General features: G+C 51.4%; 3 protein-coding genes across 7 annotated transcripts in view; 2 read left to right on the top strand and 1 right to left on the bottom strand.

The window, feature by feature from the left end:
* The window catches only part of Arap3 (ArfGAP with RhoGAP domain, ankyrin repeat and PH domain 3), a 29,354-nt gene extending 24,688 nt beyond the window's left edge, over nucleotides 1-4,666 (top strand). Inside the window, exons 25-32 of one of the 2 annotated variants that reach the window (XM_051163084.1) lie at nucleotides 833-961; nucleotides 1,043-1,176; nucleotides 1,394-1,476; nucleotides 1,570-1,605; nucleotides 2,431-2,494; nucleotides 2,584-2,721; nucleotides 2,947-2,985; nucleotides 3,485-4,666. In XM_051163084.1, the coding sequence (XP_051019041.1) occupies nucleotides 833-961; nucleotides 1,043-1,176; nucleotides 1,394-1,476; nucleotides 1,570-1,605; nucleotides 2,431-2,494; nucleotides 2,584-2,721; nucleotides 2,947-2,985; nucleotides 3,485-3,967 (1,106 nt within the window). In that variant the 3' untranslated portion in view covers nucleotides 3,968-4,666. The remainder of the gene's footprint in view (nucleotides 1-832; nucleotides 962-1,042; nucleotides 1,177-1,393; nucleotides 1,477-1,569; nucleotides 1,606-2,430; nucleotides 2,495-2,583; nucleotides 2,722-2,946; nucleotides 2,986-3,484) is intronic. The other variant, XM_051163082.1, reaches the window with a different exon arrangement.
* Nucleotides 4,667-7,145: 2,479 nt separating this feature from the next.
* Nucleotides 7,146-18,610, top strand: Fchsd1 (FCH and double SH3 domains 1). The gene is made up of 20 exons (XM_051163204.1): nucleotides 7,146-7,216; nucleotides 7,468-7,565; nucleotides 8,135-8,180; nucleotides 8,658-8,725; nucleotides 9,047-9,182; nucleotides 9,269-9,405; nucleotides 9,498-9,561; nucleotides 10,434-10,562; nucleotides 11,000-11,122; nucleotides 11,401-11,496; nucleotides 12,512-12,631; nucleotides 12,990-13,094; nucleotides 13,243-13,404; nucleotides 14,506-14,634; nucleotides 14,716-14,799; nucleotides 14,933-15,050; nucleotides 15,189-15,409; nucleotides 16,334-16,421; nucleotides 18,279-18,334; nucleotides 18,472-18,610. The coding sequence occupies exons 1-20, from the start codon at nucleotides 7,196-7,198 to the stop codon at nucleotides 18,535-18,537; spliced, it is 2,067 nt and encodes a 688-aa protein (XP_051019161.1). The 5' UTR covers nucleotides 7,146-7,195; the 3' UTR covers nucleotides 18,538-18,610.
* Nucleotides 18,611-19,254: 644 nt separating this feature from the next.
* On the bottom strand, nucleotides 19,255-22,640 carry Rell2 (RELT like 2). Of its 4 annotated transcripts, none has more exons than XM_051163199.1 (8): nucleotides 22,222-22,638; nucleotides 21,581-21,820; nucleotides 21,165-21,230; nucleotides 21,001-21,067; nucleotides 20,412-20,597; nucleotides 19,801-20,176; nucleotides 19,619-19,678; nucleotides 19,255-19,396 (listed from the first exon to the last, which is right to left on the bottom strand). In XM_051163199.1, the coding sequence occupies exons 2-7, from the start codon at nucleotides 21,762-21,764 to the stop codon at nucleotides 19,646-19,648; spliced, it is 912 nt and encodes a 303-aa protein (XP_051019156.1). In that variant the 5' UTR covers nucleotides 21,765-21,820; nucleotides 22,222-22,638; the 3' UTR covers nucleotides 19,255-19,396; nucleotides 19,619-19,645. The 4 variants fall into 4 exon arrangements, with proteins under 4 accessions (XP_051019156.1, XP_051019159.1, XP_051019158.1 ...); XM_051163202.1 differs by having other exon boundaries at nucleotides 22,231-22,638; XM_051163201.1 differs by having other exon boundaries at nucleotides 22,238-22,638.
* Between the last annotated feature and the right edge of the window lie 408 nt (nucleotides 22,641-23,048).

The raw sequence follows: 23,048 nt of genomic DNA, 5'->3' as shown, positions 1-23,048 counted from the left end.
TAAGATCCTATCTGAGGCTGTGCACACCGGAAATCCCAGCAGTAGGGAGGCAGAGGCAATTGGAGGACAGCCTGTCCTATTTAGAGAGTTCCAGAAGAGCCAGAGCTACATTGTCTCAAAACAAAGAAACACCCAATGCCCAAATCAAACAAATAAACAAAAAAGATCACCCGTGGTCTTAGGCACAGCCTGCTTTGCCTAATCTTGCAAACAGATTGAGCCTTATCCACAAATGCAACTTCTAACAGGCCTTGCCTGACTGGCCTGCCTCACTTGCTCACCTGCGTTTTCTCTTTGTTCCTTTGTTTTTCTGTGTGCCTCTTAAATATCATTTATTTCAAAGTATTATTGGAGGCTGGAACATTGGCTCAGTGGTTGAGAGTGCCTACTGCTCTTACAGAGGACCAGAAATTGGATCCAAGTACCCATACTGGGCGGTTCACAAACTGCTAGTAAATCCAGCTTCCAGGAAAACACACTGCACAAGACACACACACACACACACACACACACACACACACACACACACACACACACACACCTTTATTTTTTTTAAGACATTACTACATTATTGGTCTCTATTTTGCTCAACTACCTGTTTACTGTTGGCTCCTTCATGAGCCTGTAGCTTCAAGAAAGCAGGCCATATGTGTCATTCTCACGATTGTATCCCAGGGACAGCATGGCTCCTGGCATAGCATCAGGATTAAAATAAATGTCTATGGTTAGACAGGTGGATGAATGAATGAGTAACTAGTGGGAGATGAGGTTGGGGCTCTGGCTTTGGCTAGTTTTTGTGATGATTATCAGTTGCCTGAACATTTCCCCTCAGAGAGGCCATTGCACCCCAAAGAAAAGGTTCTTGAACAGGCCTTGCAGTGGTGCCAGCTTCCAGAACCCTGCTCAGCCTCTCTGCTCCTGAGAAAAGTCTCTATGGCACACGCTGGCTGCCTCTTCACAGGTGAGCCTCCTCCCTCAGCCCAGCATTCCTTTGGCTTGTCCCCCGGGAGCCTCCACCCAGCACTGCCTCTTTTGTGCCCAGGAGTGCGTCGGGAGAGCCCACGGGTGGGACTGCTACGGTGTCGCGAGGAGCCACCTCGATTGTTGGGTAGCCGATTCCAGGAAAGGTTCTTTTTGGTGCGCGGCCGCTGCCTGCTCCTGCTCAAGGAGAAGAAGGTGATGCCCTGGGCCTAGAGGGGTGAGATGTTGGCTGGCCATTCAGGCAGCAGGAGTCGTAATTGTACCAACCCCTGACACCACAGCCCATGTCCTCACCAGTCTCATTGTTTCCCTGACCTTGATCATATGTCCCAGTGTACCCATGATTCCCTGCTCTCCCTAACCCTGGTGTTCTTGTACCTCTCAATCTTTCTGCCTGGGCCCATGTTCTCAGAGCTCTAAGCCAGAGCGAGAATGGTCTCTGGAAGGTGCCAAGGTCTACCTGGGAATCCGCAAGAAGTTAAAACCTCCAACACCGTGAGTTTCCCTTCCTCCCTATGACCTGGGGTTTCCTTGTCATCACCTCTCTGGCTCTTAGTTACCCTACCACGAGTCCCCTTTGTCTTTCAGGTGGGGTTTCACTTTAATACTGGAAAAGATGCACCTGTGAGTACTTCCTAGCTACCTTCCTCTCTGCCTCTGCCCTACTCCCTGTCTGTCTGCCCGTCCATCCGTTCATGTGTATATGCATGTGCTCATGCATGTGGAGGTTAGAGGTCAACTTCAAGTGTCATTCAGTTGGACCTGGGGTTTGCTAGTTAGGCTAGGCTGACTGGCCAGTGAACCTCAGAAAGCTGCCCATCTCCACCTCCCTATCCCTGGGATAATAGGCACTAGCCACCAAGCCAGCTTCAGCTTTTTTTTTTTTTTTTTTAAATAATGCACATGGATTGTTTTGCCTGAATTTATATCTGTGTACCATGTGCATGCCTGGTGCCCACAGAGGTGTCAGATTGCCTGGAACTGGGATTACAATAGTTGTGAGCCACCATGTGGGTGCTGCTGGCTATTGAACCCAGGTCCTCTGGAACAGCAGCAAGTGCTCTTAACCACTCTCTAGCCATCTCTCTAGTCCTCTTCTTTTGTTTTGTTTTGGTTTTTGTTTATTTTTTAGACAGGGTTTCTCTGTGTAGCCTTGGCTGCCCTGAAACTCACTCTCTAGACCAGGCTGGCTTTGAACTATAGAGATGTGCCCACTTCTGCTTCCCAAGTGCTGGGATTGAAGGCATGCACCATCACAGGCTAGTTTCCCCTTTTTCGACCTGGGTGCCAAGGATCCAACCTCAGTCCCTATGCTTGTATGGCGAACACTTCATACCAACTGAGTTATCTCCCTAGCTCTGCCCTGTCCTTTTCCACCATCTCCTTCTCCATCCCTTCATGCCTAAAGCTACATCACTCACTTTCCTGAATCACTCTGTTTGCCCACAGCTGTCTGTCCTGCACTGATGAGGATCAGATGTGGGACTGGACCACAAGCATCCTTAAAGCCCAGGTGAGGAGAAGGAAGAGGCCTCTGGGGACCAGCCACACCCCTCAGTGCTTCCCAGGTCCACTAGTGCCAACATCTCACTATCTCCTCAGCATGATGACCAGCAGTCAGTGGTTTTACGCCGCCGCTCCTCCTCTGACCTTGCTCATCAGAAGTTTGGCACGATGCCCTTGCTGCCCATCCGAGGGGACGACAGTGGAGCCAGCCTTCTTTCTGCCAATCAGACCCTGGTGAGGTCCTACCCCCAGCAGATCTTAAATATCCGCTCCCTACCTGTACCCTTGTCATAGTGCAGAAGGAAACAGCGTGCCTGCATGCCAGATGCCCCACCCACTCGCCCATGACCCCCTTGTCCACGTTCTCTGTGCCCTGACTTCCTGCCAACACCTCCTGTTGCTGGGCCTCACTTTGTCTCTGTCTCTTCCTCCCCTCATCCCTACTCTACCTGGGTCCAGCGGCGGCTACACAACCGGAGGACCTTGTCCATGTTCTTTGTGAGTATTGTGCTTGTTCCAGCTGTGTGTCTGCCAGCCCTGGGCGTGTTCTGTGCTACCCATGCCCTGGTGTGCTCCATGTCTGTTCTGATGCAGGCCATCAATGTATGTGCATGTGACAGAGGAGGACAGTGAAGGGGGATATGATGAAGAAACCAAAAGTAATTACAAATCTGAGAAGTAGAAAAAAAGGGGGAGGGGGAGGGAGGGAGGATGGGTAATTGAATGCATTTGGGAGCCAGATAGATCTGAATTCGAGTCTCACCAACTGCCATTTCCTTACTATGTGATCCAGGGCAACTTAACCCCTTCTGCATCTCCTTCTCCTGGAATGCGACCCATATATGTCACACTGTACATATATGTACAGGCTGTTGCACCATCACATATGTCAAGTATTTTATAGTGTCTGACTGACTCAAGGAAGAACTTGATCAAGGGTTAATAGCACAGCAGCTCTGACATGGCGCCCATCCTTTGCTGTCCCCTTTCCATCCAGCCAATGAAGTCATCCCAGGGGTCTGTGGAGGAGCAAGATGAGCAGGAGGAGCCTGTGTACGAAGAGCCAGTGTATGAGGAGGTCGGGGCCTTCCCTGAGCTCACCAAGGACACGGCCTCCTTCTCCTCCACGTGGGAGTGGACCACTAAGTCAGAGACACCCCTTCCCAGCCAGAGATCCTTTGATCAAACCCCCATCTCCAAAGCCAGCACATTGGGCCAGGAGGACAGGATGCCTGACCCTCCTCCAGGCTCCTCTTCAAAGAGCACTCCTCAGGCACGGGGGTCCCTGGAGGAGCAGCTAGTCCAGGAGCTCAACAATCTCATCCTGAGGAAGGGAGAGCCTGCCACATGTCCAGAAAGCCCTTCCCAGCCCGCCAGTCCCCAAACCCCTAGCCCCACCAGCCTTCCAACACAGACACCCAGATTACCCACCCAACCCCCCTGCACTTCCAGTTCCCCCTCCAGCCAGACCCTCACATGACTCTAGAGCCAGCAATTGAGGAGGCAGGTAACCAGAGGAGAAACCAGGCTCTTACCATGGCAGACACTGCTGGGAGCTTCTTCTGCCCTGGGTGGATGACTCTGGAATCCAGTATGGTACCCTGGAAGGTGCACTGGACTGAGAGCCCTGGAGACTGTGTGTCTCAGGGAAGAACATGGCCCCTCTCTGGGCCCAGCCTAGTTGTCTGTACTATGAAGTCACTGAAATAAGGAGTGAGCATCAAACTGTGTTTCTGAGCTATAAGCCCTAGTAATTTTAACTCAATAAGGGCAGCTCCTGGCTTCTTTATCTGATATAGGGTTTCAGTGAAAGTTTTGGGGCATAAGGATGGTTTTATTAAAGAAAAGTGAAAGTTTGGAAGCTGGAGATGTACATGATGACCAAATCTGTTATTCCACTTCCTATGTGTTGGAACTACCTTGAGGCCCTAGAGTGGGGTGACTGACTGGGGTTGGGAGCTGGAGCAAAGTGGACCCCAAAAAAGAATGGGTCATTATTAATAAACTTTAGAACCAAAAGACTCACTTTTTCAACAATATTCATTCCTTCAACGAATATATATTGAACACCTAGTTGGTGCCAAGTCCAGAGACAAGATGTGAGCAAAACAAATAGGGTCCTTGCTTTTACAGAGCCTTGCAGAAAGGAAACAGAAGATACACACATAAATCAGAGAACAGGTGAGTTTAGTACTTCAGAGAGACTAAACTACATGACAGCTTGGGATGGAATGTGGTTGGGAATTAGAGCCTCTGAGGGTCAGAAACAAAGGCAAAGAAGTGAATACAGGGAGTGCTAGGAGCAGGCCTGAGTGCTGTGCAGAGGAAAGATCTTGGCCCAGTGGGCAGAGAGCAGCAGGTGGAGCAAAGAGTGCCCAGCAGGAGAGGCAAGATAGAAAGGTAGGGGAAGCTGGGCGGTGGTGGCGCACGCCTTTAATCCCAGCACTTGGGAGGCAGAGGCAGGTGGATCACTGTGAGTTCGAGGCCAGCCTGGTCTACAAAGTGAATCCAGGACAGTCAAGGCTACACAGAGAAACCTTGTCTCAAAAAACAAAAACAAAAACAAAAACAAAACAAAACAAAAAAAAAGATAGGGGAAGGAGTTTTAATCACAGCACTCAGGAGGCATGGGTAGGTGGATCTGTGAGTTCCAAGCCAGTTCGGTCTACAGAGTGAGTTCTAGGCCAGCCAAGGCTACGTAGAGACTCTGTCTCGGGAAACATTAAAGACAAAACAAAAATAGGGAGGACACAAGCAGGAGAAGCCCTCCATCAGAGCTCCAGGCTAAAGCCTTTGCTAGTAGCACAGCAAGAGTACAGTAGAAGTAATTGCTTGAGGCCTTTCTCCCTTCGCAGCTGTAAACCTGCAGTTTTCTAGGAATTTCACTAGAAATCCCATGACAAGGGTGGAATATGTAATAAACCCCTTGTGCAACTCTAGTGGCTTCTGGGTTTACAGTACTAGAATTCCATCTGTCTCCTGAGTTACCACATAGATTTCTCTTATCAAAAGACATAGAAGGAAAAGTGAAAAAAAAAAAAAAACTTTTTTAGCAGTGTAATTGCTGTAAGATGTAACCTGAAAGCCTGGAAGTGATGGTGCACGCGTTTAATCTCAGCACTCAGGAGGCAGAGGCAGGCAGATCTCTGTGAGTTTGAGGACAGCCTGGTCTACAAAGTGAGTTCCAGGCCATCCAGGGCTATATAGAAAAACTCTGAGTAAAACAAACAAACAAAAAAGAAACAAACAAAAGAAGCAATCAAGAGCCGCCAGAAAGAATATACATGGCTAGTGCTAAGACATTGCTTGCTCTTCTTTGAGGAGCCCATACCACACCTGGGTAAACACATACTTTCCCATACATTCCCTTGGGAAGCACATACCATACCTCCCTTACTTGTGTCTGACTTTCTTCTCTGGATTTTCTCATCACTCTCATGCTTTAACCTATACTAAAATATCTTTAATAAAACTTGCAACTCTGCTTCGTTATATCAGCTAGTCGTGAAACCCGTTTCATTATCAAAGGCACAGATCCCGGTTTTGGACTAAGTTGAGATCTCTTCAAAGGCTAGGGGAGCGTGACAGTGTGGAGCCTGGTCTCTGTCCTCCGGAGAATGACAGGGGGAGGGTGGGAAGAAGCTGGAAGCAAAGAGGCTGGATGCTAGAGCTGAAGACTGATCATGACGTCTTGAGCTCACAAGCGTGTTCTGAAACAGAACCTGTATCTCTTACTGATGGAGGGGTTGTGGGGTAAAATAAAGTGCTCACTGGAGGGGCTGGGGGATGGCTCAGTAGGTAAAGGCACCTGCTATCTGAGCGTGAGGGCCTAAGTTCAAATTCCTAGAACCCATAAAAAAGCTGGACTTGTAGGGCCAGCATCTGTAATTCCAATGCTTAGCAGAATCCGCCGGCTAGTCTGGCATACACAGTATGTGTGTATGTGTCAAACAAGGTGGATATCAAAGATCAGCACCCGAGAGTGTCTTCTATGTCTATCTCTGTCTCTCTGTGCCTCTGTCTCTGTGTCTCTCTGTCTGTCTCTGTCTCTCTCTCTCACACACACACCACGCTAAAATTGGTAAATTGGGACCATAAAGCCTGAAGAAACGGCCCAAAATGATGACAGGGCCTTTCCAGGCCATACACCTCCTCACCGATACCATTAGTACCCACTGGAGCCCAGCATGAACTCGTCTTTCCCTCTGGGCTGGTTCCTGTGGGCTCCTGGCGTATTTCTCATCCCTCTCACGCTAGCATTTCCAGTTCTGCGGGGAGTAGGAAAAGGAGTCTCCCTTTGTCAGAGTCATTTTCGCTCAGGTGTCCAGTGACTCAGTTTCCCTGGTCACCTGGTCTCCTACACTTAGCATAGGGACTGGCGATATGCATATCTAAATGAATGACCAGAAATAATTACAGGCTGAATCAGTGGCTATACTAGAAACAGAACCCAGGCGTCTTGACTCAGAAGCTCGAGGTTCCCCGGACCGCCAGGCGCACGCTGCGTCCGCCCCGCGGCAGGGACCCTTCCGGGGTACTTGTAGCAATAACAGGTTCAGTTCCTTTGCTGCCCCTGTGTGCTTCCGCGCCGGGCGCGCAGCTTGACGAGCGTGGGCGGAGCGGGCTAACTCGGGGGCGGGGCCTCGTTGTGGGCGGTGCCTTCCCGAGTTCCGGAGTAGAGTGTCTGCCAGCCTTTGCTGGAGCCGAGATGCAGCCGCCGCCCCGAAAAGTGAGATTTGCCCGGGAAAAGGGAATTCCTGGAGGTCTTGGGGGAGCGGAGGGAGCCCACGGGCACTCGACCGGGGGTAGGACACAGGGTGTGGCAAGGAAATCAAAGCCGAACACAGAAGAAACCGAGGAAACAGCCCAGCCTCTTTCGGGCCCCGCCCCCTCACCGCTCCCCGTGAGATGTTTTGTACCCCACACTCGCTGGAGTACGGTGCCAGGAAGGGGATCTTCATCTCTTTTTTGATCCTACAGGTGAAGCCAGCCCAGGAGGTGAAACTTCGCTTTTTGGAGCAGCTGAGCATCCTTCAGACACAGCAACAGAGGGAGGCGGATCTGCTGGAGGACATCAGGTAGCCCCAGACCCCTCACCTTCACATACTCCTTCGTTCATAGGAACGAGAGCGCGACTCTTTCCTCAGCGTACAGTCTGTCAGGATCGGGCGTTGTCTGGATGAGCTTTCTGGCCTACCCATTCATGACCCTTACTTTAGGCCTGCCTCTTCAGTTACTGGGGCTATATACATAAACAGAGAGCCCCTCCCTCAAGCCACTCGACCCCCACCCCTCTCTCCCCACCTCCACAATCAAGCTTAGGGCATAACCGCCCTTCCGCTTCCAGACCTGTTGGAAGTGGTGGAGCTAGGTCCTGTCAGTTCTCTCACCTCCAGACCCACAGATGGTCCTGCAGGGGTGGGAGGATCCTGCCTGGGCTTTGAGCAGTAAGGTGAGGCTGACCTGTGTTGTAGCTGCCAGAGGTGATCTCAAGGACTCTCGTCTTTCAGACCCACTCCCTCTGGATGTAGGTAGTCACACTCTGAGCTGGTTCCCTCTTCCTCCTGCTCAAGCCAAGGAGAGAACTGAGTGTGAGAGAACCGTAGCAATCAATCAGTAACTTCGCCCCCTCCCCCCTTCTCCACAGATCCTACAGCAAGCAGAGGGCAGCCATTGAACGGGAGTATGGCCAGGTATGGGACGCCTCTCTGGACCCTCCCTCTTGTTCTAGCCTCCTTTACCCTGGCAGCAGTGCCCCCACCCCCTTATTGTAGTGAAAAACAAACACCTAACTATGTGATGTTTTTGTTTGTGAATTAATTAGAATAAAGTGATTTTATAATTAAAAAAAAAAAAAGAACAGATATCTAGAGTCAACCAGATTTGTGTTAGATCCCTGCCCTACTGCCTCCTTAGCTGTGTGATCGTAGACAAGTTATTTAATATTTTTTGTCTTAATTTTTTTCTGTGTAAAATGGGACTAGAAATAATAATCCCCAAATTGCACATAAGGTTACAAGGATTAAATGAATTAATGAATGTAAGGCATTTAGGATATGTATATGTTATATATCCAAAAGATAGTATCCCAGATCCTGGTTCCAAATTCTGCCCCCTGTTGGGGTTGGGTCTTCAATAAAGGGTCTGCACTTGTGATGGTTTCTCACCAGGCACTCCAGAAGCTGGCCGGGCCATTCCTAAAGAGAGAAGGACAGCGGGGTGGGGAGGTAGACAGCAGGTGAGTCGCACAGTGTTGGAGGTGCTGTGGAGCTCGCTCCCAGAGATTGTGGGGATGAGGACCTAAGGAGTACGGGGAGGCACGTGAGCTGCAGGTAGAGCTGACACAGCAGCAGAGGAGCTGACCCAGCAAGGACACTGTGGGTGAGGGTGGAGGGCACAAGTGATCCTGTGGCTTAGCTCCTGGGCTGATCGATTGATGAGCTCCTAGAAGGCGGGGGGCGGAGGGGAAGGGCATACTGTGGTGTTCGAATTGGGGGGGGGGAGTCTCATGAAATGGTGGAGTGTTTCTTCAACACAGATCTTCTCTGGGGAGGAGCAGGACAGTGTTTGGTGCCTGGCGTTGCCTTCTGGATGCTACCGTGGCTGGAGGCCAAGCCCGGCTCCAGGCGTCTGACCGATACCGTGACCTAGCAGGGGGCACTGGGAGGAGTGCCAAGGAGCAGGTGCTGAGGAAGGTATGTCTCAGTGGATGGGGTAAAGGAACCTCCAGCCCTGGATTAGACATGGTTTGGGTCAGGAGTCTGTGTATCTTTGCTACCAGGGGACAGAGAGCCTCCAGCGAGCACAGGCCGAAGTGCTACAGTCTGTCCGGGAGCTGAGCCGAAGTCGGAAGCTCTATGGGCAGCGAGAGCGAGTATGGGCCTTGGCACAGGAGAAGGCAGCTGATGTCCAGGCCAGGTGGGATGACATCCAAGGTGTGGTGTGAGGAGAGTGGGGTGGAATCAAAGTATCAAAGCTGCGCCTGACTTGACTATTTTTTGCCTGCACAGACTGAACCGAAGTGACCATGGGATCTTTCACTCGCGGACCAGCCTCCAGAAGCTAAGCACCAAGGTGTGGGGGGGGATAAAGGCATAGATAAGGGTAGAGTAGCCTAGTGGTTTGGGGTCCAGGTGGCATAAAAGTAAGAGATTGAGTTGAACCTGAGGCTTCCAAATTTCTTAGTGGTTTATTATCAGGCATGTAGTGAGCACTCAGTAATGCAGCTCCTTGCTTCTTCTGAGCTTCATCTTCTTCGTCTGTACAGTGGAAATAATACCATTTCGGTTTTGTTCCTTTATAATTGTTTTTTGAGTACCTCTACATGCTAGGCAACATTCTGTCCCTGGGGATACGGTGAGAACAGGACTAATGGAGTTCCATCCCCACAGCCTGGGTGAGATGAGAGGACGTGAATAATCAGTTGAAGTTGCAAATAAAAGTCTTGTGATAAAAGAGTAACAGTTGGGTGCGACTGAGAAGGGAGACCTCACTGAACAGATGGCTCTGAGTGTCAGGGAGGCAGCCACGCCAAGGTCTTTGGCGTGCACAGGCTGAACTGAAGTGGCCATGAACGTTATGAGGAGAGGGAACGGTGAGTGTGGAAGCTAAGGAGAGAGCCACTTTGGTTAGAGAGCTGAGGGTAAGGCCAGTGTGGCCACCCCGCTTTAAGCAAGAGGCATGCACTCGAAAGGGATCAGAGAGGTTTTAGGGGTCAGCTCATATAAGAGCTGGTAAACTAAAGTAAGACACAGTTTATGTTTTTATATATGTGTAGAAGCCATGAGAAGGTTTTTAAAAAGCCAAATCCATATGTGAAAGTTTTAGTGTGGCACCAGGCATGTAAGCAATAATATGAGATCTGTTCTGGTTCTGGGTTTGAGCTTGGCCTTGGAAAGACTCCAAGAGTTCAAGGCTCCCCGTTGACTCTTATTTCCACTTCCTAGCTGTCTGCCCAGTCAGCTCAGTACTCCCAGCAGTTGAGAGCAGCCCGCAACGAGTACCTGCTAAATCTGGTGGCCACCAACGCTCACCTCGCCCACTACTACCAAGAGGAACTGCCAGCGCTGCTCAAGGCCAGTACTAACCCAGGTCCCTCCTGCCCTCAGTGGATGGAGAGACACTATCCGTGTTTTCTGCTTCTCCCCAGGCAGGCTAGGGCTAGTGCTCAGGGTGACCAGAAGATGCATATGTGGGCTCTGCTTTTGCTTCTTGGTGACTGTGTCATACAAGACGTGACATCAAGTTCCTTTATCAGAGGAACCCCAGTTTGCCCATGTCGTAGCACTCAGGAAGTTCAAAGGGAATGCATGCATGTGGGCGTGCTTCAACTACGAAGCGATTTAAGGGCGTCGGTTTGGTTAGAAGCACGCAATGTCTTGTCCCTCGTCTTCTCCCTGTCCCTCGTGTTCATGCCTCATCCGTGGACGAGTTATCTATCTACTCTGCACTAGAAGCTTGGGAGAAGGTCATGTGTACCTAATGTACTAAGGTACCTTGGGGTTCTCTCCAGGTCCTGGTAAGTGAACTGTCAGAATACTTGAGGGACCCCCTGACTTTATTAGGCCACACGGAGCTGGAAGCTGCAGAGATGGTACTGGAACATGCCCGCCATGGGGGGAAGGCAACTTCTCAGGTGAGGGCTGGAGTTGTGAGTGCCCCTTGCTGATGCTTTGTGTTCCTTTCTTCAGATACAACAGATACAACCCCAGCCCACCCCCCAGGCCATCCCCCAGGCCTCCCCCCAGCCTTCCCCAGCCCCTCCCCCAGCCTTCCCTCCAGCCTTCCCCCAGCTCCTCCCCTCCTCCTACCAATGCCATTCTCACCTCCCTTTTTTGTTTTTTTTCCCCAAGAAGATCTGGGGAGAGGTTTGGGTGGCTGGCAAGTGAGTGAGTGTCCATTACCCAACCCTAGGTAAACTGGGAACAAGACGTGAAGCTGGTTCTTCAGGGGCCCGGAGTCTTTTCCCCCACCCCACCTCAGCAGTTCCAGCCAGCGGGGGCCGATCAGGTAAGAGCACCCTGCTTGTGGAAACAGGCCAAATCTAAATACCAGTGTGGTTTAGACTCCTTGTTTCATTGTTCCTGTCCAAGGATTGGTGTGGTGATGTTCCGCCTTGGACAGGGAGTTTCAAAATCCTGTTGACCCCTCTCCCATCTGAACTCAGGCACCCCTTAGGCGGGGGAAGCTCAGCTCCTCTTCTTTTGGTTCTGCTTTCTGTCGCTCAACTCTGATCCCATTCCTGGGCCTGCGTCTACATGAGTACATACTTTTGTCCACAGACAAAGGCACTCCCCCCCCCCCCCTCCGTCCTCTTTGTCCCTGACACTGGAGGTCAAGATGAAGAAGGAAAGGGCTGGAGAGTTGCCCCAGTGGTTACGAGCACTTGTGCTTGGAAAGGGCCTGGGTCTGATTCCTAACATGACACAGACTTAGAGGCTCACCATCTTCTCAGGCACCAGGCACTCGTGTGATGTGCAGACATATACGCAGGCAAAACATTCATATATACCAAATAATAAAGTAAATCTAAAGATTTTTTTTTTAAAAAGATGAAGAAGGAAAAGGAACTAGTGAGCAGGACAGGCTTGGTTTCTTTTGTTTAATTGGTTGGTTTTTGTTTTTGTTTTTGTTTTTGTTTTCCGAGATAGGGTTTTTCTGTGTAGCCTTGGCTGTCCTGGACTCACTTTGGAGACTAGGCTGGCCTCAAACTCACAGAGATCTGCCTGTTTCTGCCTCTCCAGTGTACTACCTGGCGTGTGTGTGTGTGTGTGTGTGTGTGTGTGTGTGTGTGTGTGTTATAAAGATTGATTTATTTATTATGTATATAATTTCCTGCCTGCATGTGTGCCTACCCGCCAGAAGAGGGCACCAGATCTCAATCTCATTATAGGCGCTTATGGACCACCATATGGTTGTGGGAATTGAACTCAGGACCTCTGGAAGAACAGCCGGTGCTCTTAACTTCTGAGCCATCTCTCCAGCCCCTTGGGTTTTTTCCTCAAGCATTCCTTGTCCCCTTCAGGTGTATTCCCTGGAGTGGGGAGCAGGAGGCATGGTTGGAGAGAGTAGCCTGGAGAAAGAAGTTCAGCGCTGGACAAGCAGGGCTGCCCGGGACTACAAGATCCAGCATCATGGGCATCGGGTGAGGTGGGGGTGCAGGTAGTGGGGGTGAGTAAGACAAGCTGAGAGGTGGGGACAGGAAGGCAGGGAGAGGAGTGTTAACAGAAAAGCATGACACAGTAGTTGAGAGCATAGCTTCCGGAGTTAGACAGTCTGGGCTTTGTCTCCTCTCCTGTTGCTCGTGAGTTCTCTAACCCTGGGTAAGGAGTGACTCCATCTCTCTGGACTTCGGTTTCCTCATCACTAAACTGGAGCCAATAATAACACCTGCCTTGTAGGGAAGATGAGTGACACAATGCAAGTGATGCAACTAGCAAAGGGCCCGACTCAGAGTAAGCAGTGCCTACAATGTCTCCATCGCCTTCTGCCATCCTCACCAGGTCCTGCAGCGACTGGAGCAGAGGCGTCAGCAGGTTCCAGAGCGAGAAGCTCCAGCAGTAGAACAGCGGCTACAGGAAGTAAGGGAGAACATCCGACGGGCCCAGGTGAGCCACGGCCCTGCTCTAAGGGAGGCTGAAATTCTGCCTCCTCAGGCACCCCCCCCCCCTCCACTGAAGTAGAGAAAACGAGGAAAACAGAGGGGGCAGCCGTAACCAGCCAGGATATATATTGTTCTCCTTCGCCTCCTATCAGGTGAGCCAGGTGAAAGGGGCTGCCCGGCTGGCCCTGCTGCAGGAGGCTGGCCTAGATGTGCAGTGCTGGCTGAAGCCAGCCATGACCCAAGCCCAGGATGAGGTGGAGCAGGAGCGACGACTTAGTGAGGCTCGGCTGTCCCAGAGGGACCTCTCTCCCACGGTGAGTTCCTCTTTGTCCCTAACCATACACATGTGGGAGGCTGAAGTTCTTTATTAGAGAGCAGAGCCTCTAAAATGGGAATCACAATCAGAGGGATGCCACAAGGCCTAAATGATACTGCACACTTTCTGTTCTGGAAAATCCTCAATAACCTTACAATGTGGTGATCAAGAACCATGTTTCTGGGGGCTAGAGAGATGGCTCAGAGGTTAAGGGCACTGACTGCTCATCCAGAGGTCCTGAGTTCAATTCCCAGCAACCACACAGTGGCTCAACCAGCTATATAATGTGATCTGATGCCCTCTTCTGGCCTGAAGGTGTACATGCAGGCAGAGCACTGTATACATAATAATAAATGAATAATTAATCTTAAAAAAATATGTTTGAGGCTGGAGAGATGGCTCAGTGGTTAAGAGTGCCGCATGCTCTGCAAGAGGTCCTGAGTTCAATTCCCAGCAACCACATGGTGGCTCACAACCATCTATAATGAGATCTGCTGCCCTCTTCTGTAAAGCACTCATATGCAATAAGTGAATCTTTAAAAAAAAAAACACATGTTTCTGGGAGCGCTCTGGAGGTTAATTGAGCGCCAGCTGCTCTATGAGGTCACGCGAGCTACTTATGGGCCATGTGACCTTGGAAAGTGACTTAACCTTTATGAGTTTCAGTTTCTTCAGAAGTAAAGTGAGCCTAGTATAGTTGTACAAAAGAATGCTGAGTTATTCTTTTTTATATATAATTTATTTAATTTTCCTCTATGTGCATTGATATGAAGGTGTCAGACTCCCTGGAGCTGGAGTTACAGACAGTGGTGAGCTGTCATGTGGGTGCTGGGAATTGAGCCCGGGTCCTTTGGAATGCTGGGTAATTCTGAAGCTTAAGTGAAGCAGTGTGTCTGTCTGTAAGATACTTTGTACTAAGCCTCTAACTGCTGCAGTTGTTATTACTTGGTATCATCCTGCCCTGTAGTGGTTTTGGTTATGAGCTATGGTGATTGATTGGCTGAGGGGTACTGCCTTGAAGGAGGATTCCCAGATAAGATAGGGGTGTGGGAGATCCTTGCAGTACTTGAGATAGTATCCATCCTCTACCCCTCTCCAGGCTGAGGACGCCGAGCTTTCTGACTTCGATGAATGTGAGGAGGCTGGAGAGCTCTTTGAGGAGCCTGCCCCCCAAGCCCTGGCTACCAGACCCCTCCCCTGCCCTGCACATGTAGTGTTCGGTTACCAGGTGTGAATGGGTGTGGAAGCTTCAGATGGGCGCCGTGGGTGGGGGTGGGGCGGGCCTTGACGCCTTCCTTGTGGGGCTCAGGCAGGACGTGAGGATGAGCTGACTATCACAGAGGGTGAGTGGCTGGAGGTCATAGAAGAAGGCGATGCTGAGGAATGGGTTAAGGTGAGTTCGGGACCCTGGGCTGGGGGCAGTGGGAGGACTCAACCAGGCACTGCCAGAAACTTGCATGGAGAAGAGCCAAGGTCATGGACTGCTGAGCAAGTCTGATACTGGTTCACATTGCCCGGGTGAGCAGGCTCGGAACCAGCACGGAGAAGCAGGCTTTGTCCCCGAGCGATATCTCAACTTCCCGGATCTCTCACTCCCTGGGAGCAGCCATGGCCGCGACAATCCCTCAGGAGCAGAGCCCACAGGTAAAAAAAAAAAGGAAGTTATGGATTCAGGGACCATAGGTAAAGATACAGGTGACTGGATGGTTGTAGAGTCTCACGGCACTAGCGTGCCACGACCAACCCACTCCCTTACTTCATCTCTCTTCCCGGCTCCTGTAGCGTTCTTGGCACGCGCCCTGTACAGCTACACTGGACAGAGTGAAGAGGAGCTGAGTTTTCCTGAAGGAGCACTCATCCGCTTGCTGCCCAGGGCTCAAGATGGCGTGGATGATGGTTTCTGGAGGGGAGAATTTGGGGGCCATGTTGGAGTCTTTCCATCCCTGCTGGTAGAGGAACTGCTTGGTCCCCCGGGGCCATCTGAGCTCTCTGACCCTGAACAGGTGAAGCTTCATTCTCCCTCTGTTCACAAGTACCTCTGGGTTGACCCTTTCACCTCAACAATGCTCCCTATTAATTTATTTTATTTATTACATATACGGTGTGCTGCCTGCATGTACACCTGCAGGCCAGAAGAGGGCATCAGATCACATATAGATGGTTGTGAACCACCATGTGGTTGCTGGGTATTGAACTCAGGAAGTGCAGTCAGTGCTCTTAACCTCTGAGCCATCTCTCCAGCCCTTCCATATGAATCTTAAAGCCCTGTTTCCTCGCCAGGTTTGCCTCCTGTGGTGGCTTAGACCTCCCTGTGTGCTTTGGCTAGGATGAGAAAAGAGAAACCAAGGCACCCTTGCTAGGAGTTTGGGAACTTTAGGACCAGCTGGGCTACAGCATGGGCTTGGGTGCTTACCTTTCTGCCCTGAGCCGGCTTCACATGTGAAATAAAACAACAGCAGCTTTAGCAGGCTTGCTATCACGACTAGAGATGATGGAGGTAAACTCCTTAGCCCTAGGGTACACAAGAAGGGTTTGTGTTGCCCTGTCATGCCCCAGCAGGGATCATATAGGAGAGTCAGAACACCCCAGTTCTAGCCAGTACCCTGCCACGAAGTGACCACGATTCTGATGGGTGGCTCAAATGGGAATCTCACTTCTACTGTAGCAGCCATCAAAATCCGTCTCTCACAGGGTGGGGGTGAAGGTTGAATAAGTTCGGGTATATGTAGTGTTAGCGGAATGCCTGACACATAATAACTATTCAGTACATATTGGCTGTTGAAATGAGTATCAGTTACAACCCTCATTTGTCTGTTCTTGGTATTGAGAAGAAATGGGAGAGAAACTGAGAGCATAGTGAGAGGAAATGCTGGTTCAGCCCTCCCACAGCCCAGGAATGACTGGCTGTATGGTTACTCTATCTCCAGACGCTGCCATCCCCTTCTCCTCCCAGCTTCTCACCTCCTGCACCCACTTGTGCCTTGGATGGGTCCACTGTACCTGCTCTGCCTACGGGTGAGTACAGAGAACTGGAGCCTGGGGGGCCATAAGAAATGGAGAGGAAGAAGCTTGGACTCTGCTTTGTCCTGCTCCTGTGTGCCCTGGGGGTACCTTGAAATAAGGCCTAAAGCATATTGATGGGGAGGAGACCTTGGATTTGCAGCCAGGTTCAAACCCCTCTGTCACCTTCTATTGTATGACTTGAGGTGGGAGGAAGCTTAACTTCTCTGGTCCTTGGTCTGTGTTTTGTATTGTTATGTTTTAGTCTTAGGAGCTGGGGCTAGCCTTGAACTAGCACTCCTGCCCCAGCCTCCCCCATGTGTTGGGATTAGAAGTATGAGTTGGGGCCAGGCATGGTGGCTCACGCCTTTAATCCCAGCACTTGAGAGGCAGAGGCAGGTGGATTGCTGTGAGTTCGAGGCCAGCTTGATCTACAAAGGGAGTCCAGGACAGCCAAGGCTACATAGAGAAACCCTGTCTCAAAAACAAACAAACAAACAAACAAACAAACAAACAAACAAAAGACGTATGAGTCAGCAGCTTAGCTTGGTTTCCATTCTTTATAGAGTGAAGGGAAAGGCATTGCTTTATTGAGTTGTTATCAGCGGCTAGAGAATCAGCACAGTGGTTAAGAGCACTTGCTGCTCTCGCAGAGGACCCATCTTTGATTCTCTGCACTCACATGGCAACTCACAGCCATCAGTAACTCCAGTCCCAAGGGATCTGACACCCTCTTCTGACCCCAGTGGGTACCAGGCATGCATGGGGTACCCAGATATACATGCAAACAAAACACTTGTATACAAAAGAAAAAAAAAAGCTATCTAAGATGTCTGTTCAGAGTATACAACATTGTACTAGGATACAGTAAACATAGCTATTTTAGACTGTTATTATTTTTTAAAAATTAGCTAACTTTTCTTACGGCATTCTTTTTTGTTTGTTCTTTATTTGAGACAGTCCTGGACTCACTTTGTAGACCAGGCTGGCCTTGAACTCACAGAGATCCTTCTGCCTCCGCTTCCCTGAGTGCTTGGATTAAAGGCATGTGCCACCACCACCTGGCTCCCTCTTGGCAATCTTTATTTATTTATTTATTTATTTTGAGACAAGGTTTCTCTGTGTAGCCTTGGCTGTCCCAGACTCACTTTGTAGACCAGGCTGGCCTTGAACTCACATCGATCCGCCTGCCTCTGCCTCCCGAGTGCTGGGAACAGAGGCATGTGCCACCACCACCTGGCCCCTCTTGGCATTCTTAATTCTCCCCAAATGTACATTTTCCTCTTAGTGTCTTTGAACTCTAGAAATATAGTACTTATCTTTGAGTTATTTTCTTTATGTTTTAGGGGTTGCTGGGGATCAAACTAGGATCTTGTTCATGCTAGGCAAGCATACCTCCCACTAACTTAGGTCCCAGTCTACAGCCCTGCATGTTTCACCTTGTAATACTTAGCTTTTCTAAGATGTTCTGGTATGTTCACCTTCTCCAGTCCCCTCCTTGACTCTAGGGTCATCACCATCTCTTCCAGCATTCCTGCTTCCCTTGAATAATTTAATACTTGGGCATTCTCTTTCTCTCTTTCTCACTCTTCCCTCCCCCCACCCCTGGGTGATATTATGGGATTCTCAATAGCCATTTTGAGGAGGAGCTTTTCACTCTATCCCCTTTATTTGGTACTTTGTATAGAGCACTTGTGCATTAAGTATTTGTTGAGGATGGATGCACTAATGGATTTTATAGCTCAGGCTGGTGATTTTTTTTTTTTTGCTAAGTCAACAAGTTTTTATAAAGTGTCACTATCCTAAGTGCTGGAGATGCAGCATGGAGCCCAACAAAAAGCTTGAGAACTGACTCTTGTTTTCTATTTCTAGACAAAGTCCTAGACTGCCCCGGACCCTTGGACATGATGGTGCCTCGACTCAGGCCGGTAAGGGCCTCTGCCTTGGAGGAGACCGTACAGAAGGGTCATTTCTATGGGTCCAATTTTGTTTGCTGGGTTGAGGTAATGGACAGGGATATTCCCAAGAGGGACTTTGGCACACTAATTATGTATGTCCCCTGCAGATGCGTCCACCACCTCCCCCACCAGCCAAAGCCCCAGATCCTGGTCATCCAGATCCCCTCACCTGAAGGCCGGGAGGTCACTTCCCTCCCCAGTGATGCTGCTGCCCCTATTTCCGTGATGACAGAAACCACCCCTCCAATGGTCTGGAGCGACAAAGGCAAAAGCTGCAATATTCCCTCATGTCCACTCTCACCTCCAGGGGTAGAAACTTACCCTGTTCCCATTTCTTGGATTTGAACCCATTCCTTTCCCCCATTGTCCTCCTGCCATCTCTGGGCTGGAACTATCCCTTTGATTTCTTGCCATCACCCCACATATAGGGTGGTAAAATATCCCAAAATCTCTGGGGCTGGAACCCATCCCCCAAAGTCTTGCAAGGCTCTGGCTCATGTCTGTCTTCACCCTACCTCTGTGGCCAGCCCCACCCTGCATGCCAGGGTCATTAGGCCTGGGGCCAGGAGAAGAGCAGACCTTGGAAGTCAGAAGGAGCCGGAGCCAGGATGCAAAGCAACTGTAATGGTCTGAGCAGATTTATTGACAGTGAATAAAGGGCATGAAGTCCCAAGCCATGAAGTCCTGAGCCTCTTGTGCCAAGACGGCAGGGAGCCTAAGGTGCTATTGCTTTAGGGGCCCACCAAGGGGACGCCTGGTCCCAGCTGCCACGCTCTAGCATGTGGAGCGAGGTTTTGGGGAAGGCAGGCCAGGCAGCCTGTTGGCAGGTAGGGAAAGGGAGAAGAATGAGGGGCTGGGAACTGGGAGGGGCTCCTCCTGAGGCCCCTCAGCCCAGGACCACATAACTCCGGATGGAAGTAGAGCTGGTCCCTCAACTGAGGGGTAGTGCTGTCCAGTTGAGGGGAGAGCCTTCCTGGTTATCTATACCCTGGCAATGCTGCTGGTAATCCATCAACACAGTGACGATTGAGGCTTGGAAAAAAGGAAGGGGGATGGTGTTGCTTACTAGTCAGGGGACTAGAACCCACCTGTTCTTCCCCAGGTATGGTATCCAACTTCTAGAGGCCATCTATGCCCACTCCCCACCACCAGCCAAGGAATCTATAGCGCACGCTAAGCTTATAGTTCGCCCCAAGGGTTTCTAAAATTGATGGGCTTAAGTGGTTTAGGCAGAGGGTGGGAGGGTGAGATTACCTGATCACGAGCTCAGGGAGACTTGCCTCACATACCCGCTGCTTCGGGTGGTAGAGGCTCCTGAGAGAAGGGGAGGTATTCAGTGGGAACAGGAGGTGGGTTATGTAAATGTTGCCCAGAGCAGGGACAGTAAGATGTGTCCACCACTGCCCAATGCAGCCCCGGCCGCCATGTCTTCATACCTGCTGACCTGAGGTGTCCAGTTTGGTTGGCTGTCCATTTGCCTCTTGATTAGATAGCCCTGGGCTTGGGCCTCTCTCTCTAGTGCCCAAGTTCAGTTCTGCAGAGGTTCCAGGGGTCCCCTCAAGAGTACAAGGGACTAGGTTGGCATCCTTGAGTCCTCCATTCTGCACTGGGTGGGTGGCTGCGGCCTGGGAGGGTGATGGCTCAGGGAGCAGCCTCTCCATGGTAGCTGTCCCTGTTCTAGGCTGCCCTCCCCCAGCCATCTGACTACCCCCTGGTTCCTGCCCCCCACCAGAGCCCCAGCTTCTGTCTGTAGGAGAGCCATCACGATGGTCATGGAGGCCATAGCGCTTCTCAATGTGTGTCACTCGGAATCTGCATGGGAAGAGAACATTGCAACTTAGGACTACAGCTCAGAGGTTCCTTCCCTGGGGTTGACGGCGGCTTCTCCAGCCTTCTGAGAATGTATGACGCTTTGCATAGACTGACCCCTGCTGCAGTCATCCAGTCATTCTGAGGAAGGAATTGGGCCCCACCCACCTTTGGGGCACAGAATTATTGGGGGGTCCCAATTTAACCTCTCCTTTTTCTTGGACCACTTTATACCCACCTGCCCACTGAGAATACAGTGGTTTCTCCAGGTCTGGGGCGACCTTTTCCTTCCTTGGAGCGACCCTGACGGACAAGTGGGGGCCTCTTGCTGCGGCTGCAGTGGATGCAAGGAGCTGCAGAGCCAAGATGTACTGTGTGATGATGGGTAGGGGCTCCGTCCTGCAGGCTGGAGGTGGCATCCACGCTGGACCACAGGAAGGAAGGGAACAGAAACGATGTCCTCATTTCCCTTCCTGTGGTTTCCTCCTCTTTAACCCCCCCAAGCCCCGCCTTCCCCAGGTTCCAACATCCTTTTGTCTTTAATAAATTCAGTGTTAAAGCCATGAGTGGTCATGTGTTCTTCTCTTCCACCCTGTTTACTGAAGAGAGCAATGCTTATCCAAAGGAAGTGATACCTTTGGTAAATGCTAGTCTGGATGGTATCTAGACGGGAGACACTGAAGGATAAAGGGTTTGTGTGAAACTTCTTTCATAGGTCATTGTTCATTCCCCCCCCCCCCCCCATCAAACTTCCATGGTACTTGGAAAGACTATGAGAGGAGAGGATACTCCAAGCTAAGTCATGCTGGCACTTGTTTCCAGCTCACCTGGAGAGCTGCACCGTCCCTTCTCCTTCACTGTCCCCTAGCATCTCCTTCAAGGCCTCAGCATTGGCTGGCGGGGAGAGGGAGAAGAGGGAGTCAATGGAGGTGGAGGCCAGGGCAAGAGAAAGTCAGTTTGGGAAGGAGCAAGCTGTTGGCCTATAACCCACCTTCATTTTGGATGATGCAGCGGACAATCCTCTCTACTGTGTCCTCATTCACGTCGTCGTCTTCAGCTGAAGGATGAAAGGGGTTGGCAAGAAATTGGGAAATGAGTCAGCTTTGGGGGAACATGACCTGATGGCCCCATGGGTGATGGCTCAAGACGTATTCCTTTACCTATCTACCTTCAGAAAAGGTAGGAAAAGAAATGGGCTCCCAAGGCTACCATGAGTGGACCCCCCTTCTCTAACCTCGATTTTAGGATGCCATCACTCTACATGCAGACTCAAAAATGCACCATAAGCTGTCTTTTGGGCTTCATCAGGATTTGGGCTGGGTCTGTCAGCCAGGGAGGCAGAAAAAGTTTGGGGAGAAGGGTAAGGGAGGAAGGTGACTTAATTGGGGTTCTTGGCGCCTCACTCACGGGCCTGGAGCTGGGCATCCTCAGGCTCTGAGCCCCTAGACGTGCGGCAGCGATAGCCTTTCTTCTTGAGCACGTGGCAGATCATGAAGCCTACAAGGCCCATGAGGAAGAAGACCAGCACGAGCAGGAAGAGCATGTACAGCCCATGTTGGGGCGGCTCCAGGTCAGGCTGTGGTTCCGACATGAGGCCCTGGGGGGCGAGCGCGGGCCAGGGCGCCTCCTGGGTTTAGTGGGCTGCAGCTGGGGACCCAGCAGAGTAGGAAGGTATCTTAGGATCCGCAGAAGGAGGTCCGCCCCACCCCCTACCGAACCAAGGAGCTGTCCGGACTAAGGGTGCTGGTCGGCCAGGAGGGCCACAGGCTGGAAGCCCAGAAGGCATCTACGCAAGCCCTCTGCCATGACCCAGTACCACTTCTCTGACATCCAGACCGCTATCTTTTACAGCTCATCCCTCGCCCCCGTCCCTCACAAGGACACTGCAGCACGAGATGGGACGAAATTCTCTGGCATGCAGCTCAGACATCTCGCTGGAGTCAGTGTCGCTACCTCCTTTACACCAGCCTGAGCCAGGCCTCCTGCAGCCCCCTCCCCTCCTTGCGTTCCCGGGTCCCTTCTTTTTCGGTACCTCCCACCCTGCCCACCTGGCCCACCCGGTACCGGTGGTTTAGTTCTGTCTCCGGCTCCGGCTCAGGTCCGGGCTCCAGGGGTGTCCTCGTCCGGCTCAGGGCCCCCGACGCCCTCCCGGAGCTCATCCCTTGCTTCCTCCCCCTCCCCCCTTTGCCGCCTCACCGGCTCCGGGCTGGTGGCTGCGGATACCCGGTGCCGCGGCAGACGGGAGGGGTGGGGGGGAGGGAAGGATGGCGGAGGATGTAGACTGGTTGGGAGCCGCGGTAGGCTCCGGACCACTCCGGCCCGGGAAATGGAGGGGATGGGGGTGCCTCCAAAACAGTCCTGGGTTTCCAAAAGCCTACTCTCCTCGAGGGCCCGGGACCAAGGGGCGGAGCGCAGGTGTGCGGGGCGGAGAGCGTGAGCCTTACGCGTGTGTGAACGCAAGTGAGATGTGCGCGTGACTGCGCTGCCCCCCCCCCCCTTTTCCCCCAGGAGGAATGTGCGTCTCTAGTCTAGGTCCTCGTGGGAGGTCGGGAGGTCAGGAGGGGCTTTGGTCACTGGTCTAGCCCTCACGTCTGGCACAAGTCCTGCCTTCAGATTTCTCAGATGAGTGGAAAGCCAGCAATCATCCTAGCTCACTGGGGAAATTTGGTTTTCTGCACCTGAGAGGGGCAGGCAGGGTGGCCAGATCTTCCGAGGTTCCTAGAGAGGGGACCACGACGCCAAGATCTGTTTGGAAATAGAGCTGGGCAGGATATGACCCTCGCCCAGAAAGAAACGGTCCTAGTATTTTATGAATGATGCTACGGGTCCCCGCCCCAGCTGCTAGTCTCAAGCCTCAAAACCCGGACCAGAACAG

Source organism: Acomys russatus, chromosome 20 (genome assembly GCF_903995435.1).
Source record: "Acomys russatus chromosome 20, mAcoRus1.1, whole genome shotgun sequence".
In the NCBI taxonomy this organism is placed as follows: domain Eukaryota; kingdom Metazoa; phylum Chordata; class Mammalia; order Rodentia; family Muridae; genus Acomys; species Acomys russatus.
The sequence above is the reverse complement of the archived record's forward strand: the minus strand, read 5'-3'. Positions and strand labels throughout refer to the sequence as shown.

Coding starts and splice junctions, on each gene's coding strand:
- Fchsd1 (XM_051163204.1), top strand. CDS start 7,196: ATGCAGCCGCCGCCCCGAAAA. Junction 13,405..14,505: donor AGAGGGACCTCTCTCCCACG/GTGAGTTCCTCT, acceptor ACCCCTCTCCAG/GCTGAGGACGCCGAGCTTTC. Junction 15,051..15,188: donor CTCAGGAGCAGAGCCCACAG/GTAAAAAAAAAA, acceptor CGGCTCCTGTAG/CGTTCTTGGCACGCGCCCTG.
- Rell2 (XM_051163203.1), bottom strand. CDS start 21,764: ATGTCGGAACCACAGCCTGACCTGGAGCCGCCCCAACATGGGCTGTAC. Junction 21,231..21,580: donor GGATGCCCAGCTCCAGGCCC/GTGAGTGAGGCG, acceptor TTCATCCTTCAG/CTGAAGACGACGACGTGAAT. Junction 20,598..21,000: donor GGGACGGTGCAGCTCTCCAG/GTGAGCTGGAAA, acceptor CCTGTGGTCCAG/CGTGGATGCCACCTCCAGCC.